General features: G+C 48.8%; 1 protein-coding gene across 7 annotated transcripts in view; it reads right to left on the reverse strand.

Moving 5' to 3' along the window:
• CFAP99 (cilia and flagella associated protein 99) overlaps nt 1-13,482 on the reverse strand; it is a 45,329-nt gene that overhangs the window by 20,172 nt on the left and 11,675 nt on the right. For 5 of the 7 annotated variants that reach the window (XM_057502042.1, XM_036921218.2, XM_057502040.1 and 2 more), the window contains 2 exons: nt 3,298-3,442; nt 1,983-2,077 (listed from right to left, as the gene is read on the reverse strand). The exons of 1 other annotated variant lie outside the window; for it this stretch is intronic. In XM_057502042.1, the coding sequence (XP_057358025.1) occupies nt 1,983-2,077; nt 3,298-3,442 (240 nt within the window). Of the gene's footprint in view, nt 1-1,982; nt 2,078-3,297; nt 3,443-13,482 lie in introns of those variants that run through there. One more of the 7 variants, XM_036921220.2, reaches the window with a different exon arrangement.

The raw sequence follows: 13,482 nt of genomic DNA on the forward strand, positions 1-13,482 counted from the left end.
TAGATTCTATGTGGGACTCCAGCACCATGTTTAGCTAGCTTTGTGGGACACAGGAAATACAGTGCTTCCATCTGGGTCCACAAAAATGTACCCCAAACCATGCATGGGTCTAGGGAGCATGTAGTTTCCTGGGGGCAGCCCATGCAGCACATGGGAGAGAGCTGGTGTTAGTGAAGGGCTCCCTGCAGTGGATCCCTGGGCTCCGTCCCTCAGCCCCCTTCCTCGGCCTGGGCCGACGGCCCCAAGAGGGCTGGAGAAGGCCGACTCCCTACCCTCTAGGGTCGGGCGGAGGCAGCGCATGTTGGGCGAGTAGGTGGTGACTCCAGGGCCCCTGCAGCTGTGCTGACTCAGAGCTGCTGAGTTGGGGGCAGCAGTGGACGAGGGCAGGGCCTCAGTGCAGCCACCACCCTGGCATGTGCGTCCTCACCTCCCACTCCGCCTCCTGCCTCCATGCCCTTCTTCACATTGCAGCTGCCAGGTGTCCTTCTAGAGCCTGCTACGCTTTCCCTCTTGGGCACGGCCCCCACCACCCCACCTCCCATCTCAGGGCCTCTCCCCACCTTCCCTGCCCCACACAGGCTTCTCAGCTCCTTGCCCACAGCCAGTCCTGCCCCCTGCTCCCGCCCGCTCCATCTTCCAGCCCTGCTACCACTTCCTGTCTGAAGGCGGCAGTCTGTCCCTGCCATTGGGCCCTGGGGTCTCCACTCCTCCTCCCAGGGCCCTGTTATTTGGGTACATCCCTCCGCCCCAAGACCCCATCCTCTCACCACATCTCAGCTGGTCTGTTGCCCCCACCCATAGACCTAGCCGGGCAACCATCCAAAATGAGGCCTCTGGTCTCACTGGAGGGGTGGGGAGGGTGGGGAGCAGGGGCAGCCCTACCAGGGAACATGCAGGCTGGGGCTGGGGTTCTGGGAGGCCATCTGGAGCTTCCAGCATTTACATGCGGGGACCTTGGAGCCAGCAGGATTGCTCGCCCCCCTCCACATGCCATCCCAGGGCCACTCTCCCAAGAGTGACAGGCCACATGCAACCACACGTGGCATGGTCTACACGGCTTGCTAGTCAGCCTGTGCACTGTGCTCGCTGCCGTGTCACTGCTGACCACAGCAGTGCCAGCGCCCCAGGTGTGGTCTCGGGGGTCCCTGGAGAGGGCATCCTGTGCCCAGCAGCTTGCTCCCTGTCTTTGAGGCCCAGGCTGACTTCTTCTCTGGAGACCTAATGGACAGGATCACCCAGCTGGGTATGGGTGCTGGCCAAGAAGGGAAGGCCCTGCACAGGGTGCCACCCCACCCTTGTAGTCCCCAGCTCCCTTGGGAATTTGTGTGGGCCGCTTCCATGACTCTCCTCCCAGGAATGCTCCAGGGAGGTAAATGTCCAGGACCCATGCTGACCAAGCACCTGCCCTGGGTGTGCAGGGTGGGGTCCCATGCCACCTCTCCAGGCTTTGCAGGCTCTGGAGCTCTGCCCCTGAGGGACCCAGTGCAAGCTGACATGTGGGCCCCTTGTTCAACAGTTAATAAGAATCTCAAGACTGACAGCAGAACAAAAACCGGGTGTGGCCTTGGAACCTGGGGAGCTGGCCTGGGTCAGTCTCTAAACACCCCTCAGAAAATGCAGATGGTTATGTATCTTTCTTGTAAAAATGAAGCCCTTGCTTAAGGTAACTGCAAGTATTTATCCATTATGAGTTGCTTATGTTCTTATGTATGAGGAAAGCACATCATTAAATAAAAGGACTAGGAGCCGACATCCAGCCACCACTGACCCTAACAGTGAGAACTGGGTCAAACCCAGGAGACAGGCAGACGCAGCTGAGCGCGGAGAGGGCGCTGTTTGCCGAACACAGAATAAACTGGGCAGAGGTTCGTTCTTTCATTAAACTGAGCCAGAAGGGTGCAAGGTCAGCACCAGATGGACAGGCCTTTGCCAGTGGGTTTAAGAAGGCAACTTGCAGGGGGCTGGGGGCTGGGGGAACTTACCTTGCACATCTTGTCTAGAGGCTGGGACTTGACGATATCACAGAAAAGCTGAAAGCCAAGCTCCCCCAGCTGGAAAGTGGCCAAATAGCAGATCACTAAGGAGACAGGGCAGGGGCGAGTGGGGGCGAGGGTATATGGCACAGAGGGGCATCGGGGTCCTCTCCTCCGGGCCCCCTGGGGCTCCATCTTGGGGGAGTCAGCCAGTGGCTAGGGCCTGACAGGTGTGCCGCAGATGCAGCAGCAGCAGAGCCAACCCTGGCCCGGCCCGTCAGGGTGTGTAGCCAGAGGCAAGGGCTCTATGTGGAACCAACGCACAAACACAGCGTGACACACGAGCACAGTGACGCAGCCACCATGAGTGGGCACCTATGGCATTCAAAGCACTTCCACATATATCATCTCATTTGCTAAGTTCTCAGAAATTCCAGAAGTTCTCTGGGTAAAAGAAAAATCATTTTGGATTGTGAAATGGTTTGTGAATTCTGAGAGATTCAACCATGTCAAGCCAGCTGAAACTGGAACATCCTGGGGTAGGTCCTAGAGGGCCAGTCCTCTGAGGCAAGGATGGCTGGTCCCACTGACTGGCGAGCCGGCCAGCAATGCGCTGCTGAGCTCGTGGCTTCTGCTGCGTGGTGGGGATGCAGCGACTGGGAGCCAGCCCTGGACCTGGTGGCAGGCAGCCCAGTTTGGTCTGCAAGCACCCTGACATTCCTGCCCCTCCCCTACTGGACAGGAGCTGGGGGCTGGACGGCCCGCACCCCAGAGGCACTGGCCACCCTGCCTGCAGTGGCCACCGCACTCCCTGGGAGCAGATGGCCATCATAGGCCTGCAGGGAGCCAGGCAGAGAGAGACATGTCTCATTGAATCCCTTGGAGGACGGTCTGGACTGCAGCCTTGAGGCCAACCCTGCCTGAGTTCTCAAGGCTGGGGCCAGGACCTCAGCCGGGAATGAAGGCTCATCAATTCCCCAGGCTGCAGTTTTAGGGGCACTCTCCTCAAACAAGCTCCCTCAGAGGCTGGAGCTCCAGTCACAGGCAGCATGGCCTGAGTATCCTGTAGGGAGGGCCCAGGCTTCCCACCCCTGGCCGTCATGAGGATCAAGCCCCCGGAAAGCAAAGGTGCCACAGAGACGCCAGGAGCTGGCATTCTGTGCCACCTGAGCTTGGAGACTGCCCGCCTGCTGCCACTTTCATTGGGTCGTCATTGCTGCTGTGTTCAGAGTCTGTCTGTGGCCCTTGTTCAGGAGACAAGGGCGGCAGGCCTGCCCCGCAGGGACACGTGGCTCCCCACCTCGCTGGCTGGGACAGCACCTACCCTTGAAGAGGTTATAGTCAGCCCACAGGCAGAGGCGGCCGTCCCGCACATAGAAGGCATCCACCACGGTGGTCAGCAACTTGTGGTATTCAAGGCACCCAGACAGAACCTCCAGAACAAACGCCTGCTTTTGGGAGCTCAGAGTCTGGAAGAGAAACAGACCAAGGGGGGCTACTGGCCAGATATGGGCACTCGAGGCCCTGGAGGCTGAAAATTCCGTGCAGGGGAGAGGCTGGGACGAGCTCGCCCCAGAAGCACTGGGTTAGCGCACCCCTCAGGGTAGCTGGGTGCCCACGGCAGTCAGGAGCACACACCCTTCAGCCCAGCAGGTCAACCCCAGGAATCAGACCCACAGGTTCTTCTGGGTGGTGAGAGTGAGATGGGAGAGAGAGATGCACACAGAGGGTGATGAGGCATTAAAAAGGACAACCCCAAAGGACAAATACTGGGGGAGTCCCCAGGGCAGTCGGATTCCCAGAAGCAGAGTGGTGGGGACAGGGGTGGGAGAGGGGGTGGTGTTTAACGGGGACAGAGCTTCAGTTTGGGAGGATGGGAAGGTTTGGAGATTCACGGAGATTCACCAGAGTGAATGTGCTGACGGACCCTGACCTGCGCACTTAGAAGTGGGGCAAGGGCTGCAGGCTGGATGGTAAGTCTGACTCCATGTGTATTTTATCACAATAAAAAGAAAGAGCTGCCATAGAGACTTTCAAGTGAATGATAAGATGACAGCAAGGACGGCAGGCAGGACATCTGCCAGGGCCTGTCACACCCAGCCAGGTGGGACTCGCCTGGCGACAGGGGGAGTACATGGCCTCTGGAGGGAACTGCGTTCAGGGGACTGACTTCTCCTCATTACCCTTGGGGACATTCTGGGGCCTGTAACCTGTCATACATTACCTAGTCAAAAAAAAATGAAGTTTTTGAGAATAAGAAGGAAAAGAACATTTAAACTGCCAGCATAGCACTGAGGAGGGCTGGTGGTAGGGGTGCCCTTGAGCCTTTCCTGAAACCAATTTGGAAATGTGTTTCAAGAATTGTATTTTTGGATTGGATTAAAGATGGCAGTGTGAGAGGTGAAACAGAGGCTTTCTGCTAAAACTGGATACAATTAGAAAATAGAGTTGGTGCAACTAATCCTCAGAGAGCAACAGGAAAGAGGACGGCACCAGACTGCACACACCTGGAGAAAAGAGCAGACCTCAGCGAACGGGGTAACGTACCAGAGCTGTGGCTCCGCGGGACCCGAGCCCCTCCCCCACCCCAGCTCACCGGCGGGAGGAAGAGAAACCGAGCAGGGAGGGAGGGGAAGGCCTGGGACTGCTGAGTACCTGGCTCCGGAGATCTGTGCTGGGAGCACAAACCTACATTTCATGCTGCTTTCATGAGACTCGCATGACTACCACGTTGGAAAGTTAATACAGGCAGAGTTCCTGGGGAGACTGGGATTCCAGTCATTTATGGAAAGCAGGGATCCATATCCAGCTGCTCTGGGACAAAAGCTTATACCTGTGTGACCAGCCCACTGATTAGGGCAGTGGAGACAGGCACAGCAGCCTGGAAGCGGGGAACAGCTCTTTCCTCCCCCCAGGCACCAGTACTGCTCCCCTGCGACCCCCGACATTGCTTCAGGGGCTGAGCAGCTCCAGAGTAGAGCTTCTGGACACTAGAGGGCGCCACATACAAATAGGAAACACCAAAGGAGCCTGGTCCAGAGTAAAATTAATATAACTCCAGAGAAAGACTTAAATGATGTGGACCTTACGACTCTTCCTGAAAGGGAGTTCAAAATAAAAATCATCAACATGCTAATGGAGGTACGGAAAGACATCCAAGAACTCAGGAATGAATTCAGGTCGGAGATCCAATCGCTGAAGAGCACGATGGAGGGTATTAAAAGCAGGTTGGATAAGGTGGAGGAGAATATAAATGAAATAGAAACTAGAGAAGAGGAATACAAAGAATCTGAGGCACAGAGAGAATAAAGGATCTCTAAGAATGAAAGACTATTGAGAGAACTGTGTGACCAATCCAAACGGAACAATATTCACATTATAGGGATACCAGAAGAAGAAGAGAGAGAGAAAGGGACAGAAAGTGTCTTTGAGGAGGTAGTTGCTGAAAACTTCCCCAGTCTGGGGAAGGAGATAGTCTCTGAGGTCATGGAGGTGCACAGATATGCCAACACAAGGGACCCAAGGAAGACAACACCAAGACATATAGTAATGAAACCGGCAAAGATCAAGGATAATGACAGACTATTAAAAGCAGCCAGAGAAAGAAATAAGATCACATACAAAGGAAAGCCCATCAGGCTAACATCAGACCTCTCAGCAGAAACCTTACAGGCCAGAAGGGAGTGGCATGATGTATTTAATGCAATGAAGCAGAAGGGCCTGGAACCAAGATTACTTTATCTGGCAAGATTATCATTTAAATTTGACAGAGGGATTAAACAATTTCCAGATAAGCAAAAGCTGAGAGAATTTACCTCCCACAAACCATCTCTACAGTCTATTTTGGAGGAACTGCTATAGATGGAAGTGTTCCTAAGGTTTAATAGCTGTCACCAGAGGAAATAGAACCACAGTAAAGAAAGTAGAACAGCTAATTACTAAGCAAAAGCAAAATTAAATCAACTATCCCCAAAGACAATCAAGGGATAGACAAAGAATACAGAATATGATACCTAATGTAAAAAGAATGGAGGACAAAGGAAAAGGAGGAGAAAAAGAAAAGAACCTTTAGATTGTGTTTGTAACAGCATATTAAGTGAGTATCCTTAGGTAGTAAGGAAATTAACCTTGAACCATGAATCTAAAGCCTGCAATGGCAATAAGTACATACCTATTGATAATCACCCTAAATGTAAATGAACTGAATGCACCAATCAAAAGACATAGAGTCACTGAATGGATAAAAAAACAAGACCCATCTATATGCTGCCTGCAAGAGACACACTTTAAACCCAAAGACATACACAAAGTAAAAGTCAAGGGATGGAAAAAGATATTTCATGCAACTAACAGAGAGGAAAAAACAGGAGTTTCAATACTTGTATCAGACAAAATAGAGTTCAAAACACAGAAAGTAATAAGAGACAAAGAAGGACATTACATAATGATAAAGGGGTCAATCCAACAAGAAGATATAACCATTATAAATATCTATGCTCCCAACATATGTGAAACAAATACTAACAGAATTAAAAGGGGAAATACAATGCAATGCATTCATTCTAGGAGACTTCAATGCTCCACTCTGAAGGACAGATCAACCAGACAGATGATAGGTAAGGAGACAGAGGCGCTGAACAACACAATAGAACAGATGGACCTAACAGATATCTACAGAACTCTACACCCAAAAGCAACAGAATACACATTCTTCTCAAGGGCACGTGGAACATTTTCAAGAATAGATCATATACTAGGCTACAGAAAGAGCTTCAGTAAATTCAAAAATATTGAAATTGTACCAAACAGTTTCTCAGATCACAAAGCTATAAAACTAGAAATAAATTACCCAAAGAGAATGAAAAACCCCACAAACACACAGAGGCTTCACAACATGCTCCAAAATAACCAATGGATCAATGACCAAATCAAAACAGAGATCAGGCAATATATGGAGACAAATGACAACAATAATGCAACACCACAAAAATCTGTGGGACGCAGCCAAGGTTGTTCTAAGAGGAAAGTATATTGCAATACAGGCCTACCTCAAGAAAGAAGAACAATCCCATATAAGCAGTCTAAACTAACAATTAATGAAACTAGAACAAGAAGAACAAATGAGGCCCAAAGTCAGTATAAGGAGAGACATAATAAAGATTAGAGCAGAAATAAATAAAATTGAGAAGAATAAAACAATAGAAAGAATAAATGAAAGCAAGAGCTGGTTCTTCAAGAAAATAAACAAAATAGATAAACCCCTAGCCAGACTTATCAAGAAAAAAAGAGAGTCTACTGACATAAACAGAATCAGAAATGAGAAAGGAAAAATCACTAGGATACAACAGAAATGCAAATAATTATTAGAGAATACTATGAAAAATTATATGCTAACAAACTGGATAACCTAGAAGAAATGGACAACTTTCTAGAAAAATACAACCTTCTAAGGTTGACCAAGGAAGAAACAGAAAATTTGAACAGACCAATTACCAGCAACGAAATTGAATTGGTAATCAAAAACCTAAGAAAAAAACTCCTGGACCAGATGGCTTCACCACTGAATTTTATCAAACATTTAGTGAAGACCTAATACCCATTCTCCTTAAAGTTTTCCAAAAAATACAAGAGGAGGGAATACTTCCAAACTCATTCTATGAGGTCAGCATCACTCTAATACCAAAACCAGGCAAAGATACCACAAAAAAAGAAAATTACAGACCAATATCCCTGATGAACATAGATGCAAAAATACTCAACAAAATATTAACAAACCAAATTCAAAAATACATCAAAAAGATCATCCATCATGATCAAGTTGGATTTATGCCAGGGATGCAAGGATGGTACAACATTAGAAAATCCATCAACATCATGCACCAAATCAACAAGAAGAAGGACAAAAACCACATAATCATCTCCATAGATGCTGAAAAAGCATTCGACAACATTCAACATCCATTCATGATAAAAACTCTCAACAAAATGGGTATAGAGGGCAAGTCCCTCAACATAATAAAGGCCATATATGACAAACCCACAGTCAACATTATGCTTAACAGAGAGAAGCTGAAAGCTTTTCCTTTAAGATTGGGAACAAGACAAGGATGCCCACTCTCCCCACTTCTATTCAACATGGTACTGGAGGTCCTAGCCACGGCAATCAGACAACACAAAAAAATAAAGGGCATCCAGACTGGCAAGGAAGAAGTTAAACTGTCCCTGTTTGCAGATGACATGATATTTTACATAAAAAACCCTAAAGAATCCACTCCAAAACTACTAGATCTAATAAGGGAATTCAGCAAAGTTGCAGGATACAAAATTAATACACAGAAATCTGTGGCATTCCTATACACTAACAATGAACTAGCAGAGAGAGAAATCAGGAAAACAATTCCATTCACAATTGCATCAAAAAGAATAAAATACCTAGGAATAAACCTAACCAAGGAAGTGAAAGACCTATACCCTGAAAACTATAAGACACTCTTAAGAGAAATTAAAGAGGACACTAACAAATGGAAACTCATCCCATGCTCGTGGCTAGGAAGAATAAATATTGTCAAAATGGCCATCCTGCCTAAAGCAATCTATAGATTCAATGCAATTCCTATCAAAATACCAACAGCATTCTTCAATGAACTAGAGAAAATCATCCTAAAATTCATATGGAACCATAAAAGACCTCAAATAGACAAAGCAATCATGAGAAGGAAGAATAAAGCTGGGGGGATTACACCCCCCAACTTCAAGCTCTACTACAAAGCCACAGTAATCAAGACAATTTGGTACTGGCACAAGAACAGACCCATAGACCAATGGGACAGACTAGAGAGCCCTGGTATAAACCCAACCATATATGATAAATTAATATATGATAAAGTAGCCATGGACATACAATGGGGAAATGGCAGCCTCTTCAACAGATGGTGTTGGCAAAACTGGACAGCTACATGTAAGAGAATGAAACTGGATTATTGTTTAACCCCATACACAAAAGTAAACTCAAAATGGATTAAAGACTTGAATGTAAGTCATGAAACCATAAAACTCTTAGAAGACAACATAGGCAAATATCTCCTGAATATAAGCATGAGCAATTTCTTCCTGAACACATCTCCTTGAGAAAGGGAAACAAAAGCTAAAATGAACTCATGGGACTACATCAAACTAAAAAGTTATTGTATGGCAAAGGACATCATCAACAAAACAAAAAGGCATCCTACAGTATGGGAGAATATATTTGTAAATGACATATCCAACAAGGGGTTAACACCAAAATATATAAAGAACTTACACACCTCAGCACCCAAAAAGCAAATAACCCGATTAACAAATGGGCAGAGGATATGAAGAGACAGTTCTCCAAAGAAGAAATTCAGATGGCCAACAGACACATGAAAAGATGCTCCACATCACTAATCATCAGGGAAATGCAAATTAAAACCACAATGAGATATCACCTCACACCAGTAAGGATGGTCAGCAACGAAAAGACTAAGAACAACAAATGCTGGCAAGGATGTGGAGAAAGGGGAACCCTCCTACACTGCTGGTGGGAATGTAAGCTAGTTCAACCATTGTGGAAAGCAGTATGGAGGTTCCTCAAAAAGATCAAAATAGAAATAGCATTTTAGCCCGGAATCCCACTTCTTGGAATGTACCCAAAGAATACAACTTCTCAGATTCAAAAAGACATATGCACCCCTATGTTCATCACAGCACTTTTTTAGCCAATATATGGAAGCAACCTAAGTGTCCATCAGTAGATGAATGGATAAAGAAGATGTGGTATATATACACATGGAATATTATTCAGCCATAAGAAAGAAACAAATCCTACCATTTGCAACAACATGGATGGAGCTGGAGGACATTATGCTCAGTGAAATAAGCCAGGCAGAGAAAGACAAATGCGAAATGATTTCCCTCATTTGTGGAGTATAACAATGAAGCAAAACTGAAGGAACAAAATAGCAGCAGACTCAGAGACTCCAAGAGTGAACTAGTGGTTACCAAAGGGGAGGGGTGGGGGAGGGCGGGGGAGGAGGGAGGGAGAAGGGGACTGAGGGGTACTATGTTTAGTACACATGGTTTGGGGATCACGGGGAGAACAGTGTATCACGGAGAAGGGACATGGTGGACCTCTGGCAACTTGCTGCACTGATGGACAGTGACTGCATTGGGGTGTGGGTGGGGACTCGATAAAATGGGTAAATGTAGTAACCACATTGTTTTTTCATGTGAAACCTTCATAAGAGTGTATATCGATCATACCTTAATAAAAAATTTAAAAAAAAATAAAGAGAGAGGCAGGATGACTGCTTGTAAGCAATAAACAGGTTTCTTAAACTTAAAAAAAAAAAAGAATTGTATTTTCTATATCCTTTAATCCAGTAATTATACTTCTGGGAATCTAAGGAAAGCAGCCAAAATCGAGAAAATGTCCACAAGCAAGAAGTTCAGGGCCATGTTATGTGAAGTGGGGAAAATGCTAATCCCTCAATGCAGCAAGGGGCACCATGAGGTCAGATACTCGGGGCCTGGCCAGGACTCACAGGAGTGGGGCTGCCCGGCTGGCTGCCCGCGGCTGAGCGCGAGCCTGAAGCCCCTTGCCCCTTCAGGGCCTGGCCTGGCTCCTGGGCCCTTGCTGGAGGCCGGGGTGCAGGGCCCTTGGGCTCCCCTGCCGCCACTGTCAGGGGGCCTCACCGCACTCCACCGGGCTACCCGCTGCGGTGCCAGGCCTCTCAGCCTCGCCACTGGCCTGTGGCCCACTCCTCTGACGGTTCCTTCATTGTCCGCAGTGGCCGGGGGGTGGGGGTGGGGGGCCGTTCCGGGCCGTCCCTGAACTCCAGAGAGCTGCGCCGGCTCCTGCTGGCCTCCCTACTTGGATTCCGCTGCACGTCCCCGTGAATGTGTCCTGTCTTCCCACCTCCATAAGTGCGACCGTCTCCCAGCTGCTTGGCCCAAACCCCAGGGAGGCTTGCTGCCCGGCGCCAGCCAGCCAGGGGACCCACTGCTCCCTGCTTCTCCTCCTGCGCCTCCTCAGTCTATCTCCAGCCTGGCCTCCAAGAGATTCTTTTTTTTTCTTTTTTGTTGATGTATCATTGATATACAATCGTGTATTGGTTTCAAATGTACAGCACAGTGGCTCAACAGTTACCCACATTATTAAATCCTTACCCCCACTAGGCAGTTACTGTCTCTCAACATAGGAAAATGTTACAGAACCATTTGCTATATTCTCCATGCTGCACTCCTGTCCCCGTCCCTGTGACCAACTTATATTGTGATTGTGAATTTTTGTACCCCTTTATCCCCCTTCTCTTCCTCAGTCCCTCCCCCATGGTAACCACCAGTCACTTCTCAGTGTCTATGAGTCTATGAGCTTTGTTCATTTTGTTTTGTTTTTATAGTCCACAAATAAGTGCAATCATATGGTATTTGTCTTTCTCTGCTTATTTCACTGAGCATAATACCCTCTAGGTCCATCGTGTTGTTGCAAACGGCAGATCTGTTTTCTTTTTATGGCCAAATAATACTCCATTGTATATATGTACCACTCTTCTTTATCCATTCATCTATTGATGGACATTTAGGTTCCAAGCAGTTCTTTCAAAATGGAAGTCAGCTCATGCCCATCCTTTCTCAGAACTTTCCAGAAGAACACGCCTTATGACGGCCACCAAGGCCCTACGTGGGCTGCCTGGCTCCCTGTGCATCCCATCCCACTAGCCTCCCTGTGCTCCTTCAACGTGCAGTGTCCCTGCAGGGCCTCCTCACTGTTCCCTCTGTCTGCAGCGCCGTTCCCTGCACTCTTGCAACCCATCCCCCTGGGTCTTCGCTCAGATGCTGCCTGGCGGCCCCTCGTGGTCAAACACAGCCTAGCCCCTCTCCCGCACACATTGCTCATTGCCCCTTTCTGGGCATGTCACTGGGTGCTCATGAGTGAGGGAACAGAACACCCCACCTCCATGGGAGGCTGTAAGGGTCTGGTGCAGAGGGGGACCCTGCCTCTCGGCACATAACAGGTTTGGGGCTCTTTCTCAGGGTCTGCTTTGCTCTCAGCAATAAGGCTCCTGCCTCAGTTTTCTTTGACCCCTGGGCTCTGCCCACACTGGAGGGCACTGGCCCCAACCAGACCCCAGGCCCCCATTTAACTTACTGCATCTTGTCAAAGGAAGCCCAGGAGCTCAGAGTGGCCAGGTCAGAAAGCAGTGCGTCAGCAGGGCTGGCACAACACTGCCTGAGTCAGCGTGGCCTGCACTGAGGCTGCATGACTCTGTAGGATGTTCAGACAACAGTGACTCCACTTCTCATCAACTACGCCTGCGTTTGGGGAATGCGAGTATGTATTTTTAATAGGGTCAGAGCCTTGAGCCTTCAACTGCAGGCCCTGGTGCCACCAGCCCCCAAGCACGGAGATCAGGGAGGGGTCCTGAAGACACAGAGCCAAGTATTAAGTGGCACCCTGGCCCATGTGCCGGCCTGTGCCCATGGCCAGGTCCTTGCTGCCAGGGAAGCTCAGCGCAGCTGGTCACAGAGAGGAGACAGAGGCCCAGGGGCAACGCGGGTCAGAGGGCGCTGAGCCCCAAGCCCCGGACCATGCCTCCTGGCAGGACAAAGTGGGTTGCTGTTGCTAGGCTGGGCTGGCTCTCCCACAGAGGAGGCAGGGCAAGGCCCAAATTGCACTGAGGAAGCCCAGGTACCATTTGGTCCCTAATTCTGGGCCAGCCTCAGTCAGGGAACAGCACCCCTACCTGCCAAGGAGGGTGTTAAAGTGTGGGTCCCTGGCAGGGTCTGCCGTGATCACCAGGGCCAATCCTCTCGCAATGAGAAACTGTGTTTTCTGGGGCCTGACCCTGGGCGCACCTGCTGAGGTGCAGAGGGACATGCCAACCATGTGTCCCACGGCAGGTTGGTGACAGTGAAAGACTGGGAGCAGCATACGATCCCATCATTGGGGTGGTCACCATGGGTGCCTAGGGTGCTGATCCAAGAGTGAGGGACAATCATGACACCTTACGTGAGAAAACCAAGTGCAGGGCTGTGTTACAAAGTGCTGCCATCCTGTAGATATTTAAGAAGTTATATATGAAAACTATTTGTAATTTATATGTAATCATATGTATTTTGTGCATATAAACTTCATACAGTTCAAACATATTTTTCTCTGATATCTATACGAGACGGGCCTGACGGTCTCTGGAAGGAGCCACAGGACACTGGTCTCTGCTTCTCTCCTGGGAGGGCCAGCGTGGGAGGGAAACCCCACTGGATACCGTTGTGAACCCATAGATTTGGGATCCTGCTTGTCAATACATCAGGTACTTAAAAAATACATTAAAATAAAAATATTCCTGAGCCCAGGTTTTCTGTGAAACTACTGACTAGAAAAGTAAAGACAAAGCTCGTGGGACCTGAGTGTTACCATGTGGCCACCCTGCAGGCAGGTATTTCCAGGCCCCCAGGCCCCACCCCAGCTTTTCTTCCCCTAACCTCTTGC

The sequence above is a fragment of the Manis pentadactyla genome, chromosome 5 (assembly GCF_030020395.1).
Source record: "Manis pentadactyla isolate mManPen7 chromosome 5, mManPen7.hap1, whole genome shotgun sequence".
Classification (NCBI taxonomy): domain Eukaryota; kingdom Metazoa; phylum Chordata; class Mammalia; order Pholidota; family Manidae; genus Manis; species Manis pentadactyla.